The 27,457-nt window shown below is 37.8% G+C and overlaps 1 protein-coding gene across 5 annotated transcripts in view; it reads right to left on the bottom strand.

The window, feature by feature from the left end:
* The window catches only part of LOC132825681 (probable global transcription activator SNF2L2), a 124,941-nt gene that overhangs the window by 28,951 nt on the left and 68,533 nt on the right, over positions 1-27,457 (bottom strand). For 3 of the 5 annotated variants that reach the window (XM_060841081.1, XM_060841065.1, XM_060841073.1), the window contains exons 21-31: positions 27,238-27,345; positions 21,502-21,588; positions 20,009-20,055; positions 18,998-19,164; positions 17,807-17,970; positions 15,657-15,884; positions 12,880-12,918; positions 8,959-9,036; positions 5,717-5,935; positions 2,947-3,164; positions 1,200-1,305 (exon numbers count right to left, since the gene is read on the bottom strand). In XM_060841081.1, coding sequence (XP_060697064.1) covers positions 1,200-1,305; positions 2,947-3,164; positions 5,717-5,935; positions 8,959-9,036; positions 12,880-12,918; positions 15,657-15,884; positions 17,807-17,970; positions 18,998-19,164; positions 20,009-20,055; positions 21,502-21,588; positions 27,238-27,345 — 1,461 coding nt within the window. The remainder of the gene's footprint in view (positions 1-1,199; positions 1,306-2,946; positions 3,165-5,716; positions 5,936-8,958; positions 9,037-12,879; positions 12,919-15,656; positions 15,885-17,806; positions 17,971-18,997; positions 19,165-20,008; positions 20,056-21,501; positions 21,589-27,237; positions 27,346-27,457) is intronic. The other 2 variants (XM_060841098.1, XM_060841091.1) reach the window with 1 other exon arrangement.

Consider the following 27,457-nt stretch of genomic DNA (forward strand, 5'->3'; position numbering starts at 1 on the left):
AAGACTCCAGGTCAAAAGAACATAGCATTGAGAAATGTGCACTGGGATAGGAGTGTTTGGCTTTATAATACACTAACCAGAGACATGTCTGGGAGGATGGAAAACCTGTAATCATTGCAGTTATCCAGAATTAATGGTACAGTGGACGGTGAAGACAATTATCTAAGATTGCAGAGATCTTGTTAAATTGGGTCACTTGTCAGGGGAGTGGCAGATAAAGATTAATTTGGATTAGTAAGAGGTATTGCATTTTGGCAATGCAAACAAGGCCAGAACTTATACAATTAAAGGTACAGTCCTGGGTAGTATTGTAGAACAGAGACACCGAGGGGCTCAGGTACTTAATTCTTTTAAATTTGCATCACAGGTAGACGGGGTGGTTAAGAAGGCACTAGCATGCTTGCTTTCATTGCTCAAATCATTGAGTATAGGAGTTGGGACGTCATGTTGAGGTCGCTCAGGACAATGGTGAGGCCTCTTCTGGAGTACTGCGTGCAGTTCTACTTGTCTTGTTATGGGAAAGATATTATTAAACTGGAGAAGGTTCATAAAACATTTACCAGGATGTTGCCAGGAACAGAGGGTTTGAGATATTAAAAAAAAAGACTGGAAAGGCTGGGACTTTTTTTTTAAACTGAAGTGTTGGAAGTTAAGAGTTGACTTTATTGGAATTTATTAAAAATTATGTGGGGAATAGATAAAGTAAATGGCAAAGGTCTTTTTCCTAGGATGGGGAGTTCAAAGCTAGAAGGCATATTTCTAAGGTGAGAGGTGAAAGATTTTAAAAAGGCATGAGGTACAATGTTTTTATTTACAGAGAGAGTGGTTTGTGTGTGAATGAACTACCAGACAAAATGGTGAATGCAGGTTATTTATGACATTTAAACAACTTATGGCTAAGTTCATAAATAGGAAAGGTTTGGAGCGGTAGGAGCCAAAAGCAGACAGGTGGGACTAGTTTAGTTTGGGAATATGGTTGGCATAGATTGTTTGGATTGAAGGGTCTGTATGACTCTATCCTATAACCTTGCAATGCTTAAGTCTATGAAACAAATATGACTGAAGATATATAAATATGTGACTCTAGTGTGCGCACAGGTCGAATAAATCTACTGCCTGGTTTGAAACAGCAACCTCTCCAGCTTACAGCGTCATCTCAGAACACGTCAGGAAATAATCTTCTTTATGATACATCTCACCTTAATTTTTTTGAAATCTACAGGTTTTCGGATTAGCTCGTAGTATTCAGGTAACTCCTTCCGTGAAGGTAACTGGATAAAAACCTCACTTAGCTGTCGGCTCAGGCTAGTTTCAGGGCAAAAAGAAATGAAGCCAGATCAGTTCCACAAACTCACATCATCAATATATTTATAACAATTTACACATAAGAAATTCAAATTCCAGCTGCACCTATATCTGACATTCACTTATTTCAACAAGGAATACATTACTGCATTCTATATCATTGTTAGAGCGGTCTCATTTTGCTTATCATTAACTGCAATGTTTATTTCTGCTCAATCTACAGCTCTGTGTCACAAGAAATGGCGCACATACTCAGCAGGTCAGGCAGGACCAGCAGGAGGGGGACAAAATTAACATTTTCAACTCAATGGCCTTTCGTCATATCAAAGAATGTCTAAGTTATGGAGTGTTGCTATAATTTTGTTTTAATTTCAGAATTATAGATGCACAATATTTAATTTGTCTTGTTATTACTCTATTGTTGTAGGCATTGCAATGTTGCCTGTAGGCTACAAACATGCATCATAACTCTTTTGCACAATTTGTTCATTTAATCAGATTGTAGCTACGTGGTTGGAGTCAAAAATTCTTATCACTAACAACAGATGCATTATATGGAACTGCAGTTTGAAGCACGAACAGTCTGTCATATACTCGTGAATCACTAACATTGCAAACATCCACAAAAATCTAAACTTAGTATGAAATTAATTATCTACCAAGAGATATGGTGAGATACAGGCTGAAATCCTACAAAGTTGTACATATACACCAGTGCACTCTCAAGCTTTCAGAAACAGGCTGAAAGAAAATTGCAGACATTTGTTTCCAAATATCAGTATGTTGCATCAATTTCAGTGCAAACATTTGAAAGGCAAATTGGTTTTAAGTGATTTATTTACATTTTGATGTGGAAGCAGAGAAAGTTGATACAGTAATGTGATTGCTAAGGTGTACAAGGACTACTGAAAGATATTTGGTAAAAATGCCATCTAACAGGTAAAAATCCTTAGAGTAAATTACCAGCACAGAGATGAAGAGTGACAGGAAATGTAGAAGTAAGTGGTGCTGTTTGGACTTGAAGGTACTAAGTTCAGTTGCCCATGCATCAAAGCTGTTCCACTGTCTTTTAGTGACATAGATTAATAATCAAGACATGGATGACAAGGAAACAATGTCAGAATTTTCAGGTGATACAAAATCTAATATTGCGAACTGTGAACAGACTACTGGTGCTGATAGACTTCAAGAGGGTATAGACAGATTGGTGGAGTAAGAGACTTGCTTTCTGTTACCATTGTTTAAAAAAAAAATTCATATGACCATAGGGAAGAGTCAGGATAGTGGAATTTGCAGAGTTGTTCTTGTGGAGGGCCAGAGCAGAATAACAGCCTAATTTATTGCTGCAATACTATAATCTCTGAGAATTGAAGGCTGCTGTCTTGAGAACTGGCCTCCAAGGAGAGCAGCAACTGAGATTAATTTTGATACTGTTGTGTATTTATCACATACTTTGCTCATCACTCAAAGTTTATGATGCTATTTAAATTTCATTTAATGTTTTCACCAATACAAGTCTGACAATGGAAACCCAATGGTTTAAATACCAATTTCAACTAAAGTTTGGATTTTACGGGCAATTGAAATATGTTGAAACCAAGCACCCCAGAACAAGTTTGTAAAAGTTGGAACTTATTTTACCTGTCTCTGTAGTTAATAACTGTGTCAATGATAGCATTCATCTGTTTAGTGATCCTTGGTGGATTTGGAGACAGCTTTTCAGCTGGAGGTCTGCCTCTCTTTTTCTTCTTCTTTCCATCTTCTTTTGATGGATCTTTATCTACATTTCTTCTGCGCTTTCTAGCTTTCTTTTGACGTATTTCCTCTTCCATTTCTTCTAAATTACCATCTTCAATTGCCTAAAAATGTTACAAGTTTACTTTCCAGGTCAAAATTCTGGATTGAAGTCTTTACTGAAAAGGTTGAGAGAACAGTTGATAGTTGACCCTTTCATACCTGGGCCTTGAAACTTTACTTTGTGGAGATCTCATTTCTAAAATTACTGTACCGTTCTGCCTCAGCTATATAGTCCATTCATTCCCTCTTCCTGTTGCACCATGAGTTTCAACCGAGGAGAAACAGCAAGAGGAAATGCCAAGGTTACAAGTCTCCAAATTTTTTTCTACCCTCTATTCTGTTCTTCTTCACAAAAATTAACTATCAAAATGTTACCTCACAACGGATTTTTGAATCCCTGGTTATCTCAGTTCACAAAGAGTTAACTTATTTCTATCAGCCCCGTAATTAATAATCGGCCAAAAGTCCTAAACCTTTACAATGCAAGATTGCGTGTCAAAAGTACAATCCTTCTATCATTCAGGCCTTCAGTTTTAAAGCTTGTGGAAAATCTTAAGAGTTCATTCAATGCTTGGGATTTCTAAAACAACACGGTTCACAATCCCAGCTCAAAGATACCATCCAATTCGTTTATTTCACAATAGGGAGCAATTTGTCACAAATTATCTAGACTCTATACTTGCCAAATTCTGAAACAGGAAATTCAAAATTCCTCTCAGGAAGATGGTCTCTTAACTGCCTAACCTCCACATCAAACAATTTGTCCTATTATTCAAAAGAAAACCATACCTGGTTTCCTTTTGACATTTGGAAAGGGTAGGCAGGTTCAACCTCACAGTTACAACTTGTCTTTAGGTGTTGTAAAACAAATCAAAGCCACCTCAAAAGGACTGGTATCAAACAAAATTGAAAAATAACCCACACAAGGAGGTAGTGTTGGTCAGAATTGACCTTTAAGGAACATCTTCAAAAGGAGAGACAGGCAGACAGAATGAGGCGTTAGGGATCGAATTTCAGAGCTTAGGATGTCAGCACCTAAATGCTGCCAAATGGTGCAGCAATTAACATCACAGAGGCACAAGAGACCAGGGATTGAAGGAATGTAGATATGAGAGTTGTGATAGGTATCCGGAGAACTGACACTGCAAGAATTTAAAAATAATGTGGAAATGGCTTTTAAATTAAGGCTTTTCTTTTTTAAAAAAAGTATCTAAAGTAGGAACAGTGAGCAAAGCGACAACAGGTGAATAATATTAGCACATTCAGATACATGTAGAACTTTGGATGAGCATAAATAAAATGTAGGTTGGAAGACTGATGACTAGGCACAAGTGGGTTGGCCAAGTTGAGCCCAGGGGTAACAAAGGCATAGATGAGGGTTTCAGCAATAGCTGAGTCTCATGTAAGTGTGGAGTTGGGCAATTTTACATTATTGAAGTAGAAATAGGCACAGATATCCTGTTGGTAGCTCATCTCAGGATCATCCTCATTGGCAAAGTGGTGAATTTGACAGCTGCCAGAAAAAGGGATGGTGTCAGTGGAGAGGGACCAGGGTTGATGATGGGGACTAAAGGCTTGCCAATACTTAGCTCGAGGAAATCTCTGTTCATCCAGTTTTCAGAGAGGTGACACATTAGAAACAATGAAGTTGTCAAGAGAGAAGTCAGAAATTGAGCAGATATCATTAAGTGTTTGGAAGCTGATGCAGTATTTTAGCAGAATGCCACTGCTGGATGGCATATAGTTATGAAATAAGAAAGTGCTAAGGATAGATCCTTAGGGAAACAAGTTGTAATTGTGAGAGATAGAAAGAGAAATCAGATGATTCGCTGGTTATAACAAGAACAAACTAGACAAATATAGACCCAAGCCGTTGGATTACAGAGCAGGGGTATGAGAAGATATTAGCATGGTTAGCTGCGTCAAAGGCTGCAGGAATGATTCCTGAAGAGCAAGGAAGAATAGTTTATGGTTTTACTGGATGCTATTTGTAACTTTCATTAGGGTCATTACTTGTACTATGGATGGGGTGAAAATCTGATTCAATGTGGAATTCTGGGAAGAAAGGCAAGGCTTTTGGATGCAAAAGCACGTTCAAGGAGTTGAGAGCAAAGGGCAGATCAGAAAGACAGTAAAGACAAACCTGAAGCCCTTAACTCCTTAGCTATTTGCCTCTATTTGTGTATTACAGGCTGCCTTCAACGGTAACATCTTTTTAAATTTTAATTTTTCCCTTGCTTCATCGTTATATGAAGAAAATGTAACACAAAACCTTGACCTAATGACAAGTAATTAGGTGATTTCCCAGTGTATTTGAACAAGTTAGATTTTATTGCAAATATATCCAAATATGCCAGATTCTTTTGAATTTAACCATGGAAATGTGAAAATATACCTATGAAGCAGGAAGAGCTATTTTTAGAACAAAACAATTTTGCAGAACAAGCTATCATTTTTCTTCAATTTATTCAAATGAGGAAAGGCAAATCAGTTTCCTTATCATGCAGCTGTTTGTTATGAGTATGCTTTTTAACAAAAATTATTTGAACCATGTACAAGTGATCACAGGAAGATGAGCAGTATTGCTAGAAACATCGTTAAATGCAACACCTACCCGTAGCCACTGCTTTTCTGTAAGAGCATCACTGTAGTCCACATCCCTGCGCATGCGTGAACCACGGCCAAACATCTTCTCTTCCTCCTCTTCACAAGTCAAACGCTCCACCTCTGCATCATCTTTCACAATCCATGATGGGAGGTCATCTTCCTCCATCAGTCGTGGTTTACGTTTTGGATTCCGTGCATCTTCTCTTCGCCGCTCCAGGTCCATGCGCTGAAAGTGGGAGTAGGTAGGGGAATAGGATTTAATAAAATCAAGTTTACCTACTGGCTTTGCAATTTGACAACACTTCCACCACCCTCAAAGTGACGGGGGCAAACTATAATTACAATATTTTTGTGGCATAGTCATTGGTGAACCAGCTACCAAGAATGCTAAAAATGTCAGAAACTGAGAGAAAAGGCCAAAACATTTGCCATAAGCTTCATGCAAAAGTGCAAAATGCTCTACGTCCACCTCCTTCAGAAGTCACAACATTACAGATGCCAGTTTTCAGACAATTCAATTCATTTCATATGATAACAATGAAAATGACTGAAGTCAGTAGACACTGCAAAGCGATTACATTCCAACATTACAGACTAATGCTTCAGAATCTGTCATGCCCTGAGCCAAACTGTTCCAGTACAGTTACGACACTGGCATCTACCAGGCAATTTGAAAATTGCTCAAATATGTCCTGTACACAAAAAGGCAAGTCAAATCCAACCTGGCCAATTACCACCTTATCAGCCTACTCTCAATCATCAATAAAATGATGAGAGGGGTCGATCAACAGTGCTGCTCAGTGACGCCCAGTTTGGGTTCTGCCAGGGCCACTATAATCCTGACGTGATTATAACTTTAGTTCAAACATAGACAAAAGAGCTGAAGTGCAGAGGTGAGGAGAGAGTAACAGCCTTTGACATAAAGACTGCATTTGACCAGGTGTGGCATCAAGGAGCCCGAGCAAAACTGAAGTTAACAGGAATTGAGGAGAAAAATTACCCACTGGTAGCAGTCACACCAGGCACATAGGAAGATGGTTGCAGTTATTGGAAGTCAGTCATCTCAGCTCCAGGACATCTCTGCAGGAGTTCCTCAGGGTAGTGCCCTAGGCCCAACCATCTTCAGCTGCTTCATCAATGACATTCCCTTCATCATAAGGTCAGAAGTGAGGATGCACACTGATTATTGCACACCATTCATGGTTCCTCAGACACTGAAGCAATCCACGTGATAATAAATCAAATCAAATAAAATCAAACTAAACGCAGTAAGACCAGGACAATGACAAATAGCAAGTAACATCCACTTCACACAAGCACCTGGCAATGACTTTTTTCAATCATTGTCCTTTGACATCCAATGCCATTATGATCACTGAATCCCCCATCATCATCATCCTGGAAGCTTACCATTGACCAGACTAAATTATCCATATAAACATTGTGGCATCTGGAGCAGGTCAGTGGCAAGGAATCCTGCAGAAAGTACCTCACCTCCCAACACCCTTAACCATCTTCAAGACACAAGTCAGCAATGTAATGGAATACTCCCCACTTGCCTGGATGAGTACAGCTCCAGCCACACGAGAAGCTAACACCACCCAAGACAAAGTAGTCACTTAACTGGCACCACATCCACAAATGTTTACTTCCTCCACGAACAACATGGTAGGAGCAAAGAATACATTGACAAGAAATTTACTAATGCTCTTAGACAGAATTTCCAAACTCATGTCCACTAGCGTCTAGAGGAAAGAGGAAGCAGGGACATGGGAAACCATCGCCTATAAATTCCCCTCCTCCTCTTCCACAGGTGTAAGATTACAACTGATCAGTGTAAACCAATGAGCAATAAGACCAGTTCTGCCAATCAGCAATATCAAAAAGCAGCTAAACCCTAAGAGGATCAAAAACACAAGTTACTGGAAAAGCTTAGCAGATCTGGCAGCACCTGCGAAAAGAAATCAAAGTTAACATTTCGGGGCCCTGTGGCAACTCCTCAAAACTGATGGTAGCTAGGAAAACATCAGTTTATGTGCAAAAGACGGGATGGGAAAGAAAAAAAAAGGATGAGGTGGGTGAGTGATAGTTGGGGATAGAGCCCAGTGAGAGAGAAGAACAGTTGGACAGAAAGGAATGGATAACTGGGACAGTGCATAACCATTAATGGAGACTGATCCTTCACAGGATCACATCGCCTGGATTACTGGCTGACTTAATGTGGAAATATTTTGGTTTTTTTTGCTAAAATTAATCAATCAAGTCCCAGTAACCCAATTGATCAAGCTTTTTTTCTTAGAAATACAGGAAACCAAGCACAACCTCACAACAAAAATGACACAAAAAAATGCACAGCAGTTAGTCTACCATTACTGAAACTTCACTATTCCTGAGAATGGAAACTGACTGAAGGGTCTCACTATTGATATTTCACACCTGATGAATGTAGATCACAGACACACTAAAGAACATCAGTAAGATATGCTGATACCCAACCTTTTAAACTCAAGGTGTTTAGTCCAGTTATAGAAACACATTAGCAGTCATGCAAGTCATTTAATTCCAGACCCTGCCACACCTTTGTTACTCATTCTCATACAACATTACGCAGCAACAGAGATAATGGAGGACTGGTGAATCATTGTACTATACTTTGTCCATAATGCCAGCAGAAATTTCCAGTATACAGTTAAACCACAAACTGTGAAATCACAGAAGGTAGCAATGCCTATAGTTTAAGCAGCAGGCATTTTAAACCCAGATTCCAATGGATTTGGAAATAAACAAACATTCTTTTGAGCCAGGCTGAATTTGCATTCTCCCAATGAGAGCTTCTAAAATTGAATATCTTCCAGGCCTCTATGCAAACTGCAGCTTTTAAAAGCTACTTTTTGCTCCCAAGCACATGGTTGGCAACAATGCCATTTGTATTTGATCACAGAAGTTGTTAAAATCACAAGAGTTAATAATCCCTTATTTTCCATTCCATGTGGAAACACTACATTTGTGCTCTCGCTTTCAATAGCATTAGGAATATTAGCATCTTCTGCCCTTGAAAATATAGAAGACTGCCAGAGACTGTTATATGGATCAATAAATAGTCCATGATTACTTCAGTGAAATCTCAATACTCATGCAGCGTTAAGTGACTAACCAAATGAAAGATACCCTTTCCTCTCGTATACTATGGTAACACAATTATAAACCAAAATTTGAACTTTTGACAATAACTCAATTTTGTGCAATTACCATAAACAGTTCAAACTCCTCTTCATGACGAGCAATCATTTGATTCAGGGTCTCATCATCTGGAACTTCATCTTCTTCCTGCAAGTCAAGGAGTTGAGATGGCAATGAAATATTTTCTTAGCAATTTTAAGGCAAAATAACTAGTTTCATTCTATTTAATGAAACAAAATTTCTGGTCGATGGAAACAGCACCTCTCTATAATTTTATTTGTAAACTAGTTTTCTAATTGTATTTTTTTTTAAAAGTACAATTAGCTTAAGAGGCTAGGGCCACTCCACACTAATGAGTCCAGAAACAGGGACAGGGAACACAAAACTGGAATGCTGCTGTTATCTTAAATCTCAGAATCTCCAATAAGCATTATGTGTAGCACAGCGAATTAGATATCAAAATGCAAACACATTTGAACTCCATGATTTATGAAAGGTTAAGTGATGTCTTTCAAATATAATATGATATATGAATCAATAGCAGCAACAAGCTGAATATTTAGCTACTTTAGATTGATTACAATGCTTTAATTAAAAAAAAAATTCAATTACAGTACGCCGACAGGATTTTCTTGATATGTACAATACATGACAGTACATGACACTAAGTCTCTTTTGGATGACTAACTGCAGTTGTATTTGAGACTTTTTTGGAATGTTGTTATCTGTAGTTACGCTGCTACTGCTTTCCAGGTTAGGTGTCACATGCTTAATCAAACCAGCAACTGCCATGTCGATCTGTCACTAGCAATAAGCCAAGTCAGAGAATTAGTTTCTGGAAAATTTCTCAATTCTGTTTTGGTGAATGCATTACTGGGTTTTCAGAAATTTCCCATAACCTTTCAACACACACAAACGAATTGGTGGGGATGGATGCATTGCCAGGCTACAGCAGGAAGCCCAGAAAATTTCTCACATGGATACAGAGCAAGCACTATAGGTGGGTCAAAATGACAGTGTGCTTGGGCAAATTTAAAAATAAAACAGTACATTTGACAAGAAAACTGAATTGCTGGACACATCCAGAAAATAGCAAGATCATGCCTTCTCCTCCATAGCTTCTCCACTGTTAAGCCAAAACTTCAGGATTTACCGTTTGTTCAGAAGGGAGTGGACATGACATTTGCCTTTTAGTCTACCATACGTTCACATTTTACTTTGGATATGGGTTACTCAAACATCATTAGAGGCTATTTAACTAAGCACCATGAAATTGTGAACTTGTTTGACCTTACAGGAGGAGAGGAATACTTTTAGTGCTGAGAAAAACTGTAATCAATTAAATGCATTTAAGTATACAACCATCTTGAGTCAAAATAATTTTAGCACTTTTCCCTCATCTCTTGAAATTTGTCAAGTGTGAAAAGACCAAAATCATTTCAGAGATTCAGCTAAGAGGTTAAAGATTTCAAAATTAAATTATACAGAAATAGCAAAACATGGAAGTAGAACTAAAATTCAACAAAGAAGGGAAATTCCTGGAGCCAACACAATTTTTCCAAGAGTATTCAACAAATATTTGTATTCAGTTGGCTCAAAGCTTCGAGAGAACTTGTACATGCAACTCATAGAAACTGTCCTGAATTTCACAAATATTTCCAAGCCAATGGATCAATGAAAGCAACACTTCTGGGTGTTGCAATCAATGAAATTCAGAGTTATCAAGTTATTCAAAAGGAAATATAAAACAAAAGAAGTATGCTTCCATAGTCACCAGAAGTAGATTGTATCCCTCGTCTTTAGGATTATCAGAATCAACTCAAGATTGAAGTAACAACTGTATCTCAATTCCCTACAGAACTCTAGCTTCATGTGTCCAGCACGTGATTCAATAAAGCTTCATCAGAAACCAGTGTTGATGTCAGATATGAACATATAGACAAACTTGTGCAGCACAATTAACAAAAATCATGTCTACAAGTCCACAACGGACTCATAGTCTCGGCGAAGACACTCAGACACAAAGTAGAGAACACAATAAATAATCCACATTATTAATAAAAGAAAATTTTTTTTGTACAGAAATCACTAGCATACAACTAGATTATCTTTTCAGCTAAATTTACATTTCTGACAATCAGACGTATTCACTTAAATCTAAACAATGAGAAGGACAACAGTCCAAACATCAGTTTCTGGCACTTCAAATCAGTCGTTATTTTTAAAGAATGTATCCCAATGACAGATTTTCACACAAGACAATTCTGTCTCATTTACATCACTACTACCACATAATGCAGAAGTTTATCTTTGACGCTTCTTTAAAGAAAAAAAAGGTGATGTGATTATATTCAAATTTGCTATGCAGCCCTTGTCCATGATATTTCTCAAAAATACTGATAGTGGCTCAAAACTATGTGGTGTCATATAGATCAGGAAGGCAGTTTTAATCCTGGAGGCCGAAAATGATGGTGGGGGTAAGGGCCTCACCCTGGGCTGAGCCAAGCCAAGGTTCCCACTCTGGATTGCTATCCTGCTGGAAAGCATGATGGCTGATTGGAGGTGAAATGGAATGGCATGGAGGAGAAAAACACATAATTGTGCTCAGACAACTCTTGCCTCCACATTCAAATAGCCTGTTGACTGTGTCCAGATTCACATTGGAAAAGTGGCCACTTCAGGGCTTCTCGTGCAGATGGAACTATATGCAAGCAAGTCAGCATATTCAGAGAGAACAGGTGACAGCACTGGCGAATTTTACAACAAAAGCTTCTGATTATTATTTTAGATCAATGGCAGGAGAAAATAAAAAAAAATGGAGGAAATGAAGCACATATCAAATCACACAAACATGCAAACACATAGTAATTAGGGCATCCTGTGGAATATAACAATTGCTATGTGTCAGAGGCTTTTAGACTTATTTGTCCATTTCATTAGTTACAGTGGCACCTCATTAGTGTGAGTGACCTACAGAAATATCTCAAGTATAGATATTCTGGACTATTAAGATTCTTTTAAATTTGTGCAGATCCTATTAGATTGAGCCAATTTCTTTGATCATAATTTGCAATCATTGCTAAAGCAAATTTTGTAATCTGTATCTGCCAAGTTTGGACTTAATTCTAGTTCTATATTGCAACAAAAAGGCAAATTGCATGATTCAAATGGTTACATGCTTGCGTGTTTTTTTTGTTTTAGTTTAAACAATCTTGAAATTACATCTAGGACAGCCTAAATATTCTGTGGAAATTTGGAAACCAGACACCACAAAATGTCAGTGTAATTAAATTTATTTTGTTTTATTTTAATTACACTGACCTTTTAATTTTCTCTCGTTACAATGTAACTTTATCATCACTGCAGATTTTTCACGTTGCATCTCTACTTGTGCTTTAGCTCCATTTCTCACTTTCCCAATTTCTACAATCCATTCTTCGTTCCTCACCATCGATCGTTGGTTGGTAAAATATTATTTTGCGATTAGACATTATTCTGTCCCTCCCCCTAAAAAATTACTTTTTCCCTACAAACCCCTCAGCTTATAACTGCAGATATATGAACTTAATTGTTGACCAATCGCATTGCCAAATATCATTATGTATGGTTCAAGCTTTTCAAAAAGCTTTGATATACAAATGTAACAAAAGACAAAACTAACAAGGATTGTATAGTAAACATATTATCCGGTTAACAGAACTATAGAATTAAGGTATTGTGTATTTTGTGCATAGCCATCCATTAAGAGTTCAGAGTTTTTCAGCATGTTTAGTTAGATCTTTGACTATTCATCAGTTTTGGTTACAAGACTGGATTGACAAAATGTAATCTTACTGAAAAACTCCAACTCTGCTATTATGCTATTAAAACTAAATCAGCTGATTAAGTACAAAACACAGCGTATAAATAAAACACTGTTTGTAGCATATACTCATTTTAAATTATTGAGCACAGCTATAGATCAAAAGCCGGCCAGTGATGTTATCCTACCCAGGTAGTACTGCAGGAAGGAGAAGCATTGGTGTCCCCCTGGTGGTGAAAGAATGCAATGTTACAAGATTGATTTCTCCAACAATACAGCAGAAGATGCTTCAGAACACTTGAGGACTGCACATGACAGTAAAATGAAATTTGTCAACTTATGGGGAAAACAGTTGGTTACGACTGTTCTGCTGAATTCAGACAACCTAATACTTTGGACAATGGGAATGGTCACTCCTAAAATATTATTTTATAGAAAATGAGCCATGTTAACTACCAGATTCATTTTGATTCTTTGCCCTTCAAGGAAAATTTTTAACCAAACTGCCACTCATTTAAACGAAAAATGCTCTGATATTTGCAAAGAGAATTATAGTCTCAAGAGTAATTTCTGTGCATATTTGCAGCTGTAAAATAATGAGAACACCGGTTCCCTTGGAAAGATGCTCTAAATATAATACTTTTAAAAAAGAAATCAACTAAAAACTTAAGTCAACATTAGATACTATCTGAAACAAAAAGAAATATTAATTTCACCTGCTACAAGCAGGAGATTTATGCTTGTTGTAAGTATCTATAGATAATGTAAATTCATTGCATTATAGATGACTTACTCGCAAAAGAAATCCTAAAAGAAATTGTTTTCCTAGAATGCTAAGACCAAATGTTCAAAGTAATTTTTTATTACCAGAAGGAATCTTGAAATACTCTAATGCAGCACATTCCTAATGGTCCCCATCCTTTCACAATAACCTCAACAATACAACTGAAGAGGAAAATACATTTATTTTATGTGTCAGGGGATGCTACACAAAAACAAAAGCACGTTTTCAAAATTTTATTTAAACCATATCTACTTGTTTTCATTCTTCAGTATTGGCAGGACAATAAAGCTGACCATCTGTTATTGGATTTGCAGCTGATGTGAGCGCAAATTCACTGAAGTGAAAACTTATTGTAGAAAACAAAATTGAAAATTATTACATAGGGAGGCAACACCAATGAAAGAGATGTAGAAATACAGAACTCAAACACTACCTGTTGTTGCTATGAAGAGTTACTGCAAGATTTGAAGAAACTGTTCCTCTGCCATTGTAAAGTACTTGAAATTAGCAACCAGAAACTAAAAGCTTCGACCACTATTTAAACACTGCACAGAAGTATTGATTACTAATCATAATATCAAACTTCACATTAAGTAACTGGATGGAAATAAATAATCCATATTTCTGCCAACAATTTAGTATATATCTCAGATCCATGATAAAGGCACATTCTGCAAACTGCAACATGTTTGGAAGTTTCTTAACAATATCTGTGGCTTTGACAGGCAAACAGATTGGCACTGAAAGACTATTATTCAATACTGATGGCAACAAAACAAGTCATAGCTTTGATGGCTCAATCACAGAACAAGTTGGTCTACTATATGCCATAATATAAAAAGTCTTGCAATCATATTGGCCGCCTGGGAATATTTCCTTGACACATTCACCATTATTAAAAAGGACAGAACTGCAAGAGTCAAATGAATATTAAAATGAGGTCTTTTGCATTTTTAACAATATATTACTTAGAAACACACAAGGTCTCATGCCTCACATTTGTTAGTGAATGTGAACACTCTTGGGCTTTATTCAACAAAACCTATCCTTCACAGATTTTCAGACCTTTAACTTCCAGAGACCCTTCTCTCATATCAGACTAGTGAGGATTTCTCTAGCTATCGGAGTGAAAATGGCTGAGTGTACTGCAGAGATTAATATTGTTATGTCTAGGTCAGTGGATGTGCGCACACAGATGAACAATGTCTGCTTTTTAAATTCTACTGCATATACTTTAAATAAGGATACACATTTAGAATGAAGATCAGCTAATTTTTGTAAACAAACATTCAGATATCAGCTTAGATACAATGTGTATCAATAACAGAACACATTGTCAAAACACACATGCAAAAATACTAGCTTACGTTTTTCAATATTTTAATTTTCCCCAAGATAATCAGATACTTTTGATAGACAACTATAATCAAAATCAAAAGAAAAAAAAACCCTCTCCTCACCAAGAATGAGGCACTTGTGCAAGTACAATTAACACAAATTGTGTTAACAGCATCCTACAAAAAGCATCTAATCCAAAGGCATTTTTAGATTAAGAATACTTAATTGTATTATAAAAGTGGGTGATCCATTCTCCCGTATGATTATCAAGTGCTTTGTTTACTTGATTTGCTGGGTTAAACCAAAATTAAAGCCAGCTTTACAACAGCAACACAATAAAATGCTTGTCATCACATGGATTGTGTGCATTCGGTTATCAATGTTCTATTGCTCATAGTTGTCAGAAATCAGTAACAGAATGATGGCTTCATAGAGCTAGAGGAACATACCATACCAGTAAGGGTAAATCATGCAACATTTCAATAAATAAAGCTAAATGTCAGAAGAGTGATTAGACAAGACTCTTCCAAATTTGGTTATAGCAGCAATTGGATATTTTAAATAATTGTGATAGTATTTCCTAGTTTGAGATACTGTCGCAGCTTTTCATATTTAGATAGCAATAACGGCTTTAATTTAACACTAACAATTTAAACATTCTTTGCATACATTATGGTATTGAACATCTAATATTTCTCATTCCTTTTATAAATATTAATTCTTATGCCCTTGAGTGACTTTGTGTGAAAACAGATTAAGCTTTCATGGTGCAAGTCTCTGCAGATACAGAGGCCTTCCAATAAAGAAATCTCAGGTTAAATCATTGTAAAGCATAATACATACCTCATTCTGTTCCTCATGTTCCAGCAAAGCCTGCAGGAAAGCTCGACGCTCATGACTTGAAGATTTTTGATCAAACATACCAGCCTGGATAACTTTCTGGTCCACATTAAGCTTGTATTTGGCAGCAGCAAGAATTTTCTCCTCCACACTGTTGACCGTGCAGAGGCGCAAGACACGGACTTCATTCTGCTGTCCAATACGGTGAGCCCTATCTTGGGCTTGCAAATCCTTGCAGGGAGAGAAGATGGAGAAACAAATGGAGAAAAGAAAGAAGTTTCAGCAAATTTTGAATCCAATCAGAGAATCCAAAATTATTCTGCAGCTTACTTATCATAGATAAGCTACTCTCAAGTTTTTAGGCGTCTCTTCCTTTGGGGATAACCCACCACAAAATGGAAGAAAGTGACGATTTATGATTTTGATGTACTCAAAGAGGTGGCCAAGAGACAGAAGAAGTTGTGCTATGGAGTAGAGAGGATCAATGAAACGGACTGTCAAATCAGGTTTCCACAGGAATAACTAAGTAGCTTAGGATTCAACTGGTTCAAGAACACGCAACTGAAGAATGCAAACTACTGAAGAACTCAAACTTACAAAGTGTCATAGAAACAAAGAAAATAGGAGGAGCAGGCCAATTGGCCCTTCTACTCTGCTCTGCCATTCAATACGATCAATGCTGATTATCCAACTCAAGACTCTCGTTCCCCGTTTTCTCCACAGATCCTTTGATCTCTCTAACTCTAAAAGAGAAATCTAACAGCTTCTTGAAAACATTCAATGTTTTGGCTTAAACCACTTTCTGTAGCAGAGAATACCACAAGCTCACCACCCTCTGGAAGAAATTACTTCTCACCTCAGTACTCAATGGTCTACCTCATATCCTTAGACATGATGCCTGATTCTGGATTCCCTGAAAAATAGAGAGTATCCTTTCTGCCTCTAACCAGTTGGGTCCAGTCAATATTTTATAGGTTTCTATGAGATCTCCTGTCATTCTTCTAACCACAAGTGAATATAAACCAAATCACTCCAGATCCTCTTCACAGATCAGTTATGCCATTACTGGTAAACCTTTTTGCACTCTCTCCATAGCCAGAAAATCCTTCCTCAGATAAGGAGACCAAAACTGCACATAGTCTGTCATTAAATTATAGGATTCAGTTTGAAAACGCTGCAATGTTCGTGTACACATTGCGGCAAAGAATGGGATCTCTCACCCAATGCTTTAATGCAGTAAAATAAAACTTTAAACAATGTAAATCCCAAGTGAGCATCCTGCTTACCAAAACCAATATCACCAGTGAGTCATAAAGAGAAGTCAAAATGGATAACAATTAGGTTGCTAAAGAGGTAGGTTTCAAGGAGTATTTTAAAAAGGGAGAGAGGTCAAAAAGATTAGATTAGATTACTTAGTGTGGAAACAGACCCTTCGACCCTCTGTAGAGCAACCCACTCAGACCCATTCCCCTACATCTACCAATACGGGCAAGTTAGCATGGCCAATTCACCCAAGCTGCACATTTTTGGGCAGTGGGAGGAAACCAGAGCACCCGGAGGAAACCCACGCTGACACGGGGAGAATGTGCAAACTCCACACAGACAGTTGCTTGAGGCGGGAATTGAACCCAGGTCTCTGGCACTGTGAGGCAGCAGTGCTAACCACTGTGCCACCGTGCTGCCCACTATGAGAGAGAAGCAACTGGTGGTGATTTAACCTGAGCGCTACCAGACCTCACACATGGGAAGAGTCCTTCACAGTCGCCTCAAACCAGTGATGGGCATTGAACCCACACTGTTGGCATCACAGTGCCCTGTAAACCAACAACCTAGCCAACTGAGCTAAACGGAGCTGGAGAGGTTTAGAGGAGCATGATAAGGGTATCAGCAGCAGATGAAGTTTAGCCTTATGAAAATTTTCATGATATTACGAATAATACAATTAACTCTCCTACAATTCATGTTATAGCTGGAAAGCATAAACATCAAAGTAGAAACATTAATCCCCATGGCATTAGACAATTTTTAAAAAAATTGGGCAAACACATTAACATGAAGCATTAATAACCATAATTAACTTCAATTAACCTCACTTTTGTAATACATGGGAAGTCAAAAGAATATGGTTCTCTTATTAAACTAAAGTGTCAAACCTGATGTGGATTCCAGTCACTGTCAAAGATGATAACAGTATCAGCAGCTTGAAGATTCAAGCCCAGGCCACCGGCTCGGGTGCTGAGCAAAAATATGAAGTACTTAGAGTTTTCTTCATTAAACATTTTCAATAAAGCACCACGATCCTCTGCCTTAGTTGTTCCTGTGTGTACAGGTTACAGATAGAGATTTAGCAAGACAAAACAACTCAGGAATTTACTGAACTAAAACAAAGCTGAAGATGCTGGTGAGAGCAAGCGAGCACCCGAGAGAGAGCATTAGACAAAAAAAGTGATGGTGATACGAACCCCCTTATCAGTTTTTCTTCTTTCCGAGCTTACTATCAAATATCCCTTTGTCTCCAAAACTGTGTTTCCAACCCCATCGGGTGTTATTAGCATAACTCCTTTTCTTAGCTACTACCAGCTCTGAAGAAAGGTCACTAGACTTGAAACTTAACTTGGCTGTCTGCTCACAGATGCTGCAAAACCTGCTGGTTCTCTCTAGTCATTTCTGTTTTCGTTTCAGGAATTTATCACAAAAGAAAAGCCAATTCTTAGGAAATTCACAGCTGTAAAATTTCTGCCACATAATTTTAAAAACAATTTGCTTCGAGTTAATAAATGACAATAAACCCAAACTAAGATAATTACCACCATCACAATTTCATTTGTGGTTTTTGCGTCATATGTCTCTCACTTCAACGTAAACCCTTTCTTTTGCTTAGCGAGTACAAATTGCTTCACTAGGAAAACAAACTCAATAGATGGTAACAATCACATTCGCTGTCAAATTCACTTTTATACAAATTATACATCTACACCACTTCTACAAAAAAATTACTTCCTTTATTTTTCAAATTCAGTGCATCTTGTTAGAGTAATTCCTTGTGGATTAAAAGTCCAAATAATCCGTACCAAAGCAAGATTTATTCCACCTCTTGAACTGAAATTAATCAAATATCACAGTGCCTTAAATGTAAATGATAAGGCAATTCTTACTTTACTAAATTATATTCTGGTTGTACAAAAATCTCTATTACAATGTTTTTGGCATGGGTCAAATTGTTAGCTTTGATGTCTGATCAGTCTAAGTCTATATAAATCATTTCAATGACTTTAATCATAATATCAAGGATCTAAGGGTGAAATTAAGATTGTAGCCATGTTCCTTCATGACTTTTAACATACCATCAAGTCGCAAATATGGAAAACTTCGGAGTGCAAAATAGTCTTCCATAATGGTCATCAGCGATGTCATCTGGCAGAACAGTAGCACTCTGTGATTAGAAACTCGCAGTTTTGGCAAAATACGGTCCAATAATTCAAATTTTCCTGAAGCTCTATATAGGTCTGGACTAAATGAAAACAACAGAGACATCAGCATATTAAATTGCTGCATGCTTAGGCAAGTGGTATTACTTTGAATAGTCATTCATCTGTCTGACTTTTAACCTAAATAAACATCCTGTTAAGCAAATAGACAGGTATTGAAGTTGATTAATGGCACAAAGCAAGGAAATAAGTTCGATTACTCCAGCAAACCTAAAGCCATTTCTCTCTTCAAATATTCAACATTCTATGAACATGTTTCAAGAAAAGGAGAGCAACTGTGTTATCTCAGATATTTTACTGACACTGTAAATGACACGGCATGACCTGCACAGTTACAAATGTTTGGAACCTGAAACCATTCTTCCCTAATTATTACATGATGCAGCAACAAACAAAAGCAGTAACCCTTGCTCCAAACACCACCCAAAAGACAGTTTCATTCCTGCATCTCAGAAAAGATCACAGGATTTGATCTCCATCCACACAATAAAATAGTAGAGTTTAAAAAATTTGAAAAAAGCATATGTCCGTAAATCTTAACATGTTAAGATATTGTTTCCTTTTAAGCATTCTTTTATCTTTTCCCCACATCCCATAGGGGAAAAAAAAATCAATGGGAACACAGAGAAAGCGTGGAGCCTTTTTTGTCTTTCTCCATTAAACGACATGATAGACCTAATGTTAACAATATGGAGAGTGGAGAAAAGACATCCCCCACACAGTATTATATTAAACTAAAAAAGGTAGATTTGCACATATGGTATTAATGAAACAAAACAGCTTCATCTGTGATACACAAAAACATACGCTGGCTTGAATTAGCTCTCAAAATTTGGTGTTACATTATAGTTTTGTTTTACCACTTACCCAGTAATGAGTCCTCCATTATAACCCAAATGTTCAGCAAAAGATTCCTACAACAGCAAAGCAAAAATGGTCACTGCAGTATGTTAATTATTAGGGACTGAGTCACATTTATTTTGGAAACAAATAACATTATTTGTCTTTGTAATATTAAAATGAAGCACTTTGAAAGGAATGAAAAAAATTGTGTGCAGTTTCATCTGCTCTAATAATTGTGACACTATTAGTTAGAACGGGCAAAGTAAATGACTGTGTCACTGATCTGTTTGATCAAGACCTAACTAAAGTAGTTTCAAAAGCACTTCATACAATATAACAAAATATTTAACATCTAAAATTATACATAAACAAAAAGCTCCCTCACTGCACTTTTTAAAGGCAATTACAGCAAAGTCAAGTTAATGCTTTAGTTACATAAATAAAGCAAGCACAGGTTTGATAAAATGCATTTTCTAACATATACAATTCCACAAGTGGATGGCCCTCAGTTTGATTTATGTGTAAAATTAGACAGCAATTGTCTGGACACTGTGGGGGAGGGGAAAATGCATCTTCACTTTCCCTGCACCTCCCACATTCTCTCTCATAATCCAACATGTACCTCCTTTATTAATCAAAGGATTACAAGGGAGCACACTAAAGCCAAGGTAACATGGATATTATAAATTCAAATGCACTGATTACTGAATCCATGACATGAAGAGACATGTACAAAGTCTGTGAAACAAATTAAAAACAGCTGGTCCAAATATAATGCACGATATTTTCAAGCCCTGCTCACTATACAATGTAGATTTGTTTAGGACATCGGAAAAAGTCACTGATAGAGGATTCTGTTGGTCTTAATTTATTTGTATTTAAAATTATTATTTTGTATTAAGTTTATTTTCAGACCTGAGCATAGAGTAACTGAAAATGTGTAGCATTAATCAAAAATAAATAATAATTTATCACAGTAAAGGTTTACAAAGATAAATTGTCATGAATAGTTCTGAGTAACTAAGGAGAAATTGTTTCAATCGTAGAAAGATTACTGGCAAGAGGACAAATTGAAGGTGACTGACAGAAGACTCAGGCAACTTAAGAAAACTATATATTGTTGCGAGTTGTTGTAGTCTGCAATGGACACTGAGACGATGGTGGAAACAGGTTAAACAAGTACATTAAAAGAAGAGAATGAATAAATGTTTGAAGGGAAAGAACACAAGATTACGTGAAAGAGCAGGAGCCTGGACTAACTGAAAACCTCTACAAAAAAAAGAAATGAGGCACAAATGAGGCTGAATAACAAAACAAAGAAGGATCCCATTGAATGATCTTATGTGACCTTTCAATTTATTTGTTATTGAAGCTTACATTATATTTGCCATATCTGTAATTTATTCTGGATTCAAGCATAAAATGTTTAAATGCAAATTACTGCAAGTTTCAATTGTGCTTTATCAAAAATGAGTAAGTGTGCAGATATCCTTGGTTAGATAGCATTGGGAACTTACCTCTATGTGCTGAAACATGAAGGGGTGATTGCATATTTTTCTCAGCTGCATTATGGTATTCATGAGAGTCTTAGCACCACCTTTACCCTGAAAGAAAACATTTTTTTGTAAAAGATAAACAGAACACAAGCAGAGAATCCTACCTTATGGGAGCAGGTCATTTGGCCCATTGAGTATTAACCACTAAGCCACCATACTGCCCAAAACAATAAATCTGGACTACTCCCAAGCAATTTTCAGTATACATGAGTATTTAGAGATCACAGTATTTAACTTAACAGGTGTAATTATCAACCTCAACCCTTTATTTGAAAAGAGGCTATTTAAATTTGGCATTGCAGAAGTTAGCTATTTTCCTCTGGAGCAACCTTTAAATACTGCACTAGAGGTACATTGAGAGCACCACAAACACAAATATGAACCAATAGAAAATTTATCAGAGATTTAAATAAAAAGTGCTGACATTACTAAGTAGGTCTAGCAACAATTATGCGAGAGCACAGTTAACATTTAGCTCAAAACCTTTTGGAACCTCACAGGCGCTGCAAGATATGCTGATTATTTCCACCATTTTCTCTTTTAATTAAGACTGTCAGCATTAACTGATTAAGGGCTTTTGCCCAAAACGCCAATTTTCCTACACCTTGGATGTTGCCTGATCTGCTGTGCTTTTCCAGCACCACACTCTCGACTCTAATCTCCAGCATCTGCAGTCTTCACTTTCACTTAGCGTTAACTATATTCTGTTTTCAATCAAATAGAGTCATAGAGATGTACAGCGTGGAAACAGACCCTTCGGTCCAACCCGTCCATGCTGACCAGATATTGCAACCCAATCTAGTCCCACCTGCCAGCACCCGGCCCATATCCCTCCAAACCCTTCCTATTCACATACCCATCCAAATGCCTCTTAAATGTTGCAATTGTACCAGCCTCCACCACTTCCTCTGGCAGCTCATTCCATACACGTACCACCTGCTGTGTGAAAAAGTTGCCCCATAGGTCTCTTATATATCTTCCCCCTCTCATCCACATAATAGATAAGGGTAAGACTCAAATTTGGAATGTAATTAACCAGATTAATCGACTGTACATTTTAATTGTTTAGTCCTAATAGAGAAATGTCCTTAAATCTATGAGCTATGATCTAGAGTCCATTCATTCTCATGTCAACAAATGCAAAATTTGATTGTCCCTCAAAGGAGGAAAGGAATTTGCAACGCAGGATTATCCTATGCATACTGCCTCCAGTGTAAACAACACACAGTATAGTCTCAACATTGGGCCAGAGGTCCAAGTCAAACGTCCACCTGTCTCAGACATTTGTTGTAATATACCTGAACAAGTTGATTAAAAAAAATCTATTAAGTTCTGTTTTAAGTTGTTCAGTTTTAAGTTATTTTGCTTTAACATTGGCTAGTTAATCAGAACTATATTTTCATTTAGTGTTACTGTATTTAGTTCTAATGTTAAGTGCCAGATTGGATGCAGAATCATGTGATCTGATGTGCAACATTTTGGAATAATCTCTCTCAGTCCCTGAACCTTCTAGTTGATCCTGACCGTCCTTCATCCTGACCACCCCAGCCACTGCCAAGCCGCCCATTCTCAGAATAGGCAAAGATATAATGAGTGGTGTGCCACAGGGATCAGTGCTGGCAAGTCAACTATCGCCTAAATGATTTGGAAGGTATAGATTCATCACAACACAAAAAGATAAAAAGAAAATTGTGAAGAAGACATAAGGAGACGATGAAAAGATGGATAGGTTTTGTGTTGCCAAGATGTGGAAAATGAATCTAATGTGGGAAAACGAGAAATTGTTCATTTTGGCACGCAAAATAAAAAAGCACATTATCTAGATGGCAAGAGATTTTGGAGAGCTCCGAGTTGCATAGGACTTCAGGTATTCTGACGCATGAATCACAAAAGGTAAGTTTGCAGCTGCAGCCATCAATTAGGAAAGATAAGACAATACTATATTTATCCCGAGAGAAACTGAATACAAGAGTAGAAAAGTTAACGTTGCAGTTATACAGGGCACTGATGAGACCACACTGGAGTACCGTGTGCAGTACTGGAACAACACAAGTGCATCTGAAGCACTTCAGAAAAGGTTTAATCAGATTAATACATGGGTACAAGTGGGTTGCCAGATGAGGAAAGATCGGTCAGGTTATACTTATGACTGCTGGAGATTAGCAGAGTAAGAGGTGACGACTAAAACATGCAAAAATCCCGGGGAGTCTCGACAGGGACAGCATAGACAGGATGGTTCCTCTTATGAGACCATCTAGAACTCAGTGCCCTTGTTTAAAATTGGGGCCACCCATTTAAAACAAGCTCAGACTAAATGTTTTTGCTCAGAGGGCTCATGAGTCTTTGGAACACTTACTGAAAAGGTGGTGGAAGTAGTCTTTGAATATTTTTAAGATAGAATTAGTTGGGTTTGCATTAAGTGTGGGGTCAAAAGGTGATCAGAAGTAGGTGGGTATGCAGATTTGAGCTCACAACCAGTTGAGTAGTGGCCTACTCCTGCTCCTTGTTCGTATGTTTTTATGTCCTTAACAGAGATAGAAATATTTTATATTAAATTTTATGGTTTAATTTTTTTATAAGAAACATCCAGAATCTAATTTCTGCTTTTACACTGGTTTTAAATGGGAAAATCGGATTTGTTTAAATGTGTTCAATGTTTCAATAGTGTTAAGCTAGGAAGTAGAAGGCCCAAGCCATGGCAGTCAGCACTAGGGGTCAAGCCTCAAGAACCTGGATTCCACGTTCTAACAAGTTCCAGAATCTCACCAAAAAAAGGAGAGCTAGGTCAGTGAATGCACATTAAATGTTATATCCCACAAAGTGCACCATTGTTCTCTTACAATGCTTAAAACACACGTTCACTCAGCTGCCAACAATCTCTATTAAGCAATAATGCTCAGGCACAAATAATAGCTTCACCTCACAAAGCATTGCTGCAAGCTATACTCTGTTCTCAGCTGACATGCAGTTCTGTTACTTAACCATGACAGCAACATCATTCGTACACATCACCCCACCCTCACTCAAATAGTTCCCTTTTCTGGCAGGGAAAGGAGCACACAAGGGAACACGGCAGTGCAACAGGTGCTAACCTGCAGGGCACAGGCACATCAACATGTTTTCTTTTCTCAAGAGAGGAGACTGCGTCTGCCTCATTGGAGCACACTCTGTAGAGACTGCGGTCTCTGAATCCATAGGAAATAGCAATAGCTTGTACATATCCTTGGTCTCACACACCATTTTCCATCATTCAGCACGGTCTGCTGATTTCGATACCACAGTTAGTGTGAACATGTTTCTCTTTACCTTCCTGCCCCCTCTCACTGCACTTGTAAACTAATCCCTTGAGCTACCACCTGGCTAGGCCATGGTGAAACAGCAAGAGGAGGAGGAGAAGCAAGATGACGTCGACAGCGAAAAAGAAACATCACTTGACTTTGCACGAATAGACACCAGTTCAAACACTGATTGTGCATCTAAATAATGGGATAGTTTATTGACACATAACCAATCATAGTGGCTTGGCATAGTGCACAAGAACCGGCTTGCCAGACTGCAAGGTCGTATGAAGGTCCCACCCTAGAGTACATAATTGAGCTAATTGATGGGATAGGCTACAAAAGAAAGCTGATGATAGGTATGCACAGTGAAATGGGAGAAAGTGAGGACTGCAGTTGCTGGAGATCAGAGTCGAAGAGTGTGGTGCTGGAAAAGCACAGCAGGTCAGGCAGCATCCGAGGAGCTGGAGAATCAACGTTTCAAGCATAAGCTCTTCACCAGGAATGAGGGAATGGCCCAAAGGGACTGCGATATAAATGGGAGGGAATGTGGGGAGGAAATAGCTGAGGATGGGATAGGTAGGTGAAGTTGGGGACTAAGGTGATAGGTCAGAGAGGAGGGGTGGAGCGGATAGGTGGGAAGGAAGATGGACAGGTAGGATAGGTCAAGACGGTGGTATCAAGTTGGAAGGTTGGATAAGGTGAGGGGAGGGGAAATGAGGAAACCATTGAAATCCACATTGGTCACGTGTGATTGGAGGGTCCCAAGGTGGAAGATGAGGCATTCTTCCTCCAGGTGTTAAAGGTTTGGTGGTGGAGTGCACCAGCTTTTCATACGGCTTTGTGCAGTTTCTAAGCCACCCTCTCCAGCATGGCAGTGATAGCTAAACATTTGTTTATTGGTAATTGCAGAATGTTTAGCAGTATTTACAATTCCTCAGATACTGAAGCAGTCTGTGCTCATAGCAGCAAGATCTAGGTAACAGGCTTAGGCTTACAAGTGGCAAGAAAAGTTTGTGTCAGCAAGTGCCAGATAATGGTTAACTCCCACAACAGAACATCTAACTAACTCTCCTTGACATTCCAATGGCACTGCCATCTCTGCATTCCTATCACTGACATCCTATAGAAGGGTCACCATTGACTATAAACTTAACTCGATGAGCCACATAAATCATGCAGCTAAAGGGCAGAGGCAAATGTTTTTCTAGGTCCCCAAAATCTATTTACCATCTAGAAGGCACAAGGCAGGAGTGCAAAGAAATCTCAGTTTGCCTTGAAGGAGTTTGAACAAAACTCAAAACATGAAACATCAGCCAGGACAAAAAATAGCTCCACTCACCTCTCCACAATGACGCACCTACAAGAGGTGCTACAGGAATTTGTCAAGATTTCTTTGACAGCACATTCCAAATCTCTGACTGAAACTACCTGCAAGATTATTGGCAATAGATGCTGGCAATGCCACTGCTAAATTTCCATTTAAGTCATACCACAGATTTCCAAATGAGGCTAGTGTGTCATTCCAAACCATCAGTGAAATTCTGAAATACCACTTAACACACTGTGCACATACCTTTGTTACACAGACTGCTGCGATTCATCCAGGCTTTTTGTAAAACTTGGAGTCTCATATGCATTTCACTCAAGTCCCAATTTCTGCATAATTGAGGTCACACTCAAAACTCCACTGTCCATGTCCTAACTTACATCCAATCTTGTTCAACCATCAACCCTGTAACTGATGCACTACATTCATTCATGGTTAAGACTGGATTTTAAATCTTTCAACCTTATTTTCAAAGTCTTTGTGTTCTTGCCCATCCCAACTCTGTCCAGCAGCCCTGCAACCCCTTAAGACAGCTGTACCCAAAATCCCACCTTTTCAATTCCTTCCCCAAGCATCCTAAGTTTTAAATACTCTGTCTTTTGTGGCCATTCTTTCTCTTGCCCAGGTGCTAAGCTCTAGAATTCCCTTGCTTATTCTCTTCAATCCTTCTTAAAACTAACCTCTTTAGCAAGGTCAGCTGCAGTAATTGCTTCTTAAATGGCTTGATGTCAAATTTTGTTTGATAAATATTCCTATGAATTACTTTGGGATGTTTTACCAAAAAAAAACCCCACAAATTGACTATTTATAGTGCACTACCAGAAACTTTCAGAGGTGGAATCAGAATCAATATAGGACTTTTAAAAGCAAATGGAATATATGTTTGGAATAAAACTTTTACAGGACATTGGGGAAAGAGCAAAACAGTGGCATTAATTGGATAGTTATTTCAAAGAGGCACAATCGATATGGATATCCATAAAGTTTTTTTGTATTACATATAGTCTTTAATAACTCTGTCTGCAAGCTTCATTTGTGATATTCAAAATGATCCACATGTTTTTCCCAAATCACTTTTTAAGACCTTACCTTTTTGTCTTTCTCAGAACCATCTGTAAGAAGAATTCCCTTAGCTTGCATGTGGCGGTATAGAATCTTCTGTAGAGAAGACATGTCACATTTGATGACGTACTCAACCTGAAAGTAAAATTCAATTTGTCGTTATATATAAAAAAAACAAAACAAGAAGGATCTATATTTGCATTTGACATGTTTGACTATTACTGAAGAAAGCTTTGTCCAAGCTTTT

The sequence above is a fragment of the Hemiscyllium ocellatum genome, chromosome 2 (assembly GCF_020745735.1).
Source record: "Hemiscyllium ocellatum isolate sHemOce1 chromosome 2, sHemOce1.pat.X.cur, whole genome shotgun sequence".
NCBI lineage: Eukaryota > Metazoa > Chordata > Chondrichthyes > Orectolobiformes > Hemiscylliidae > Hemiscyllium > Hemiscyllium ocellatum.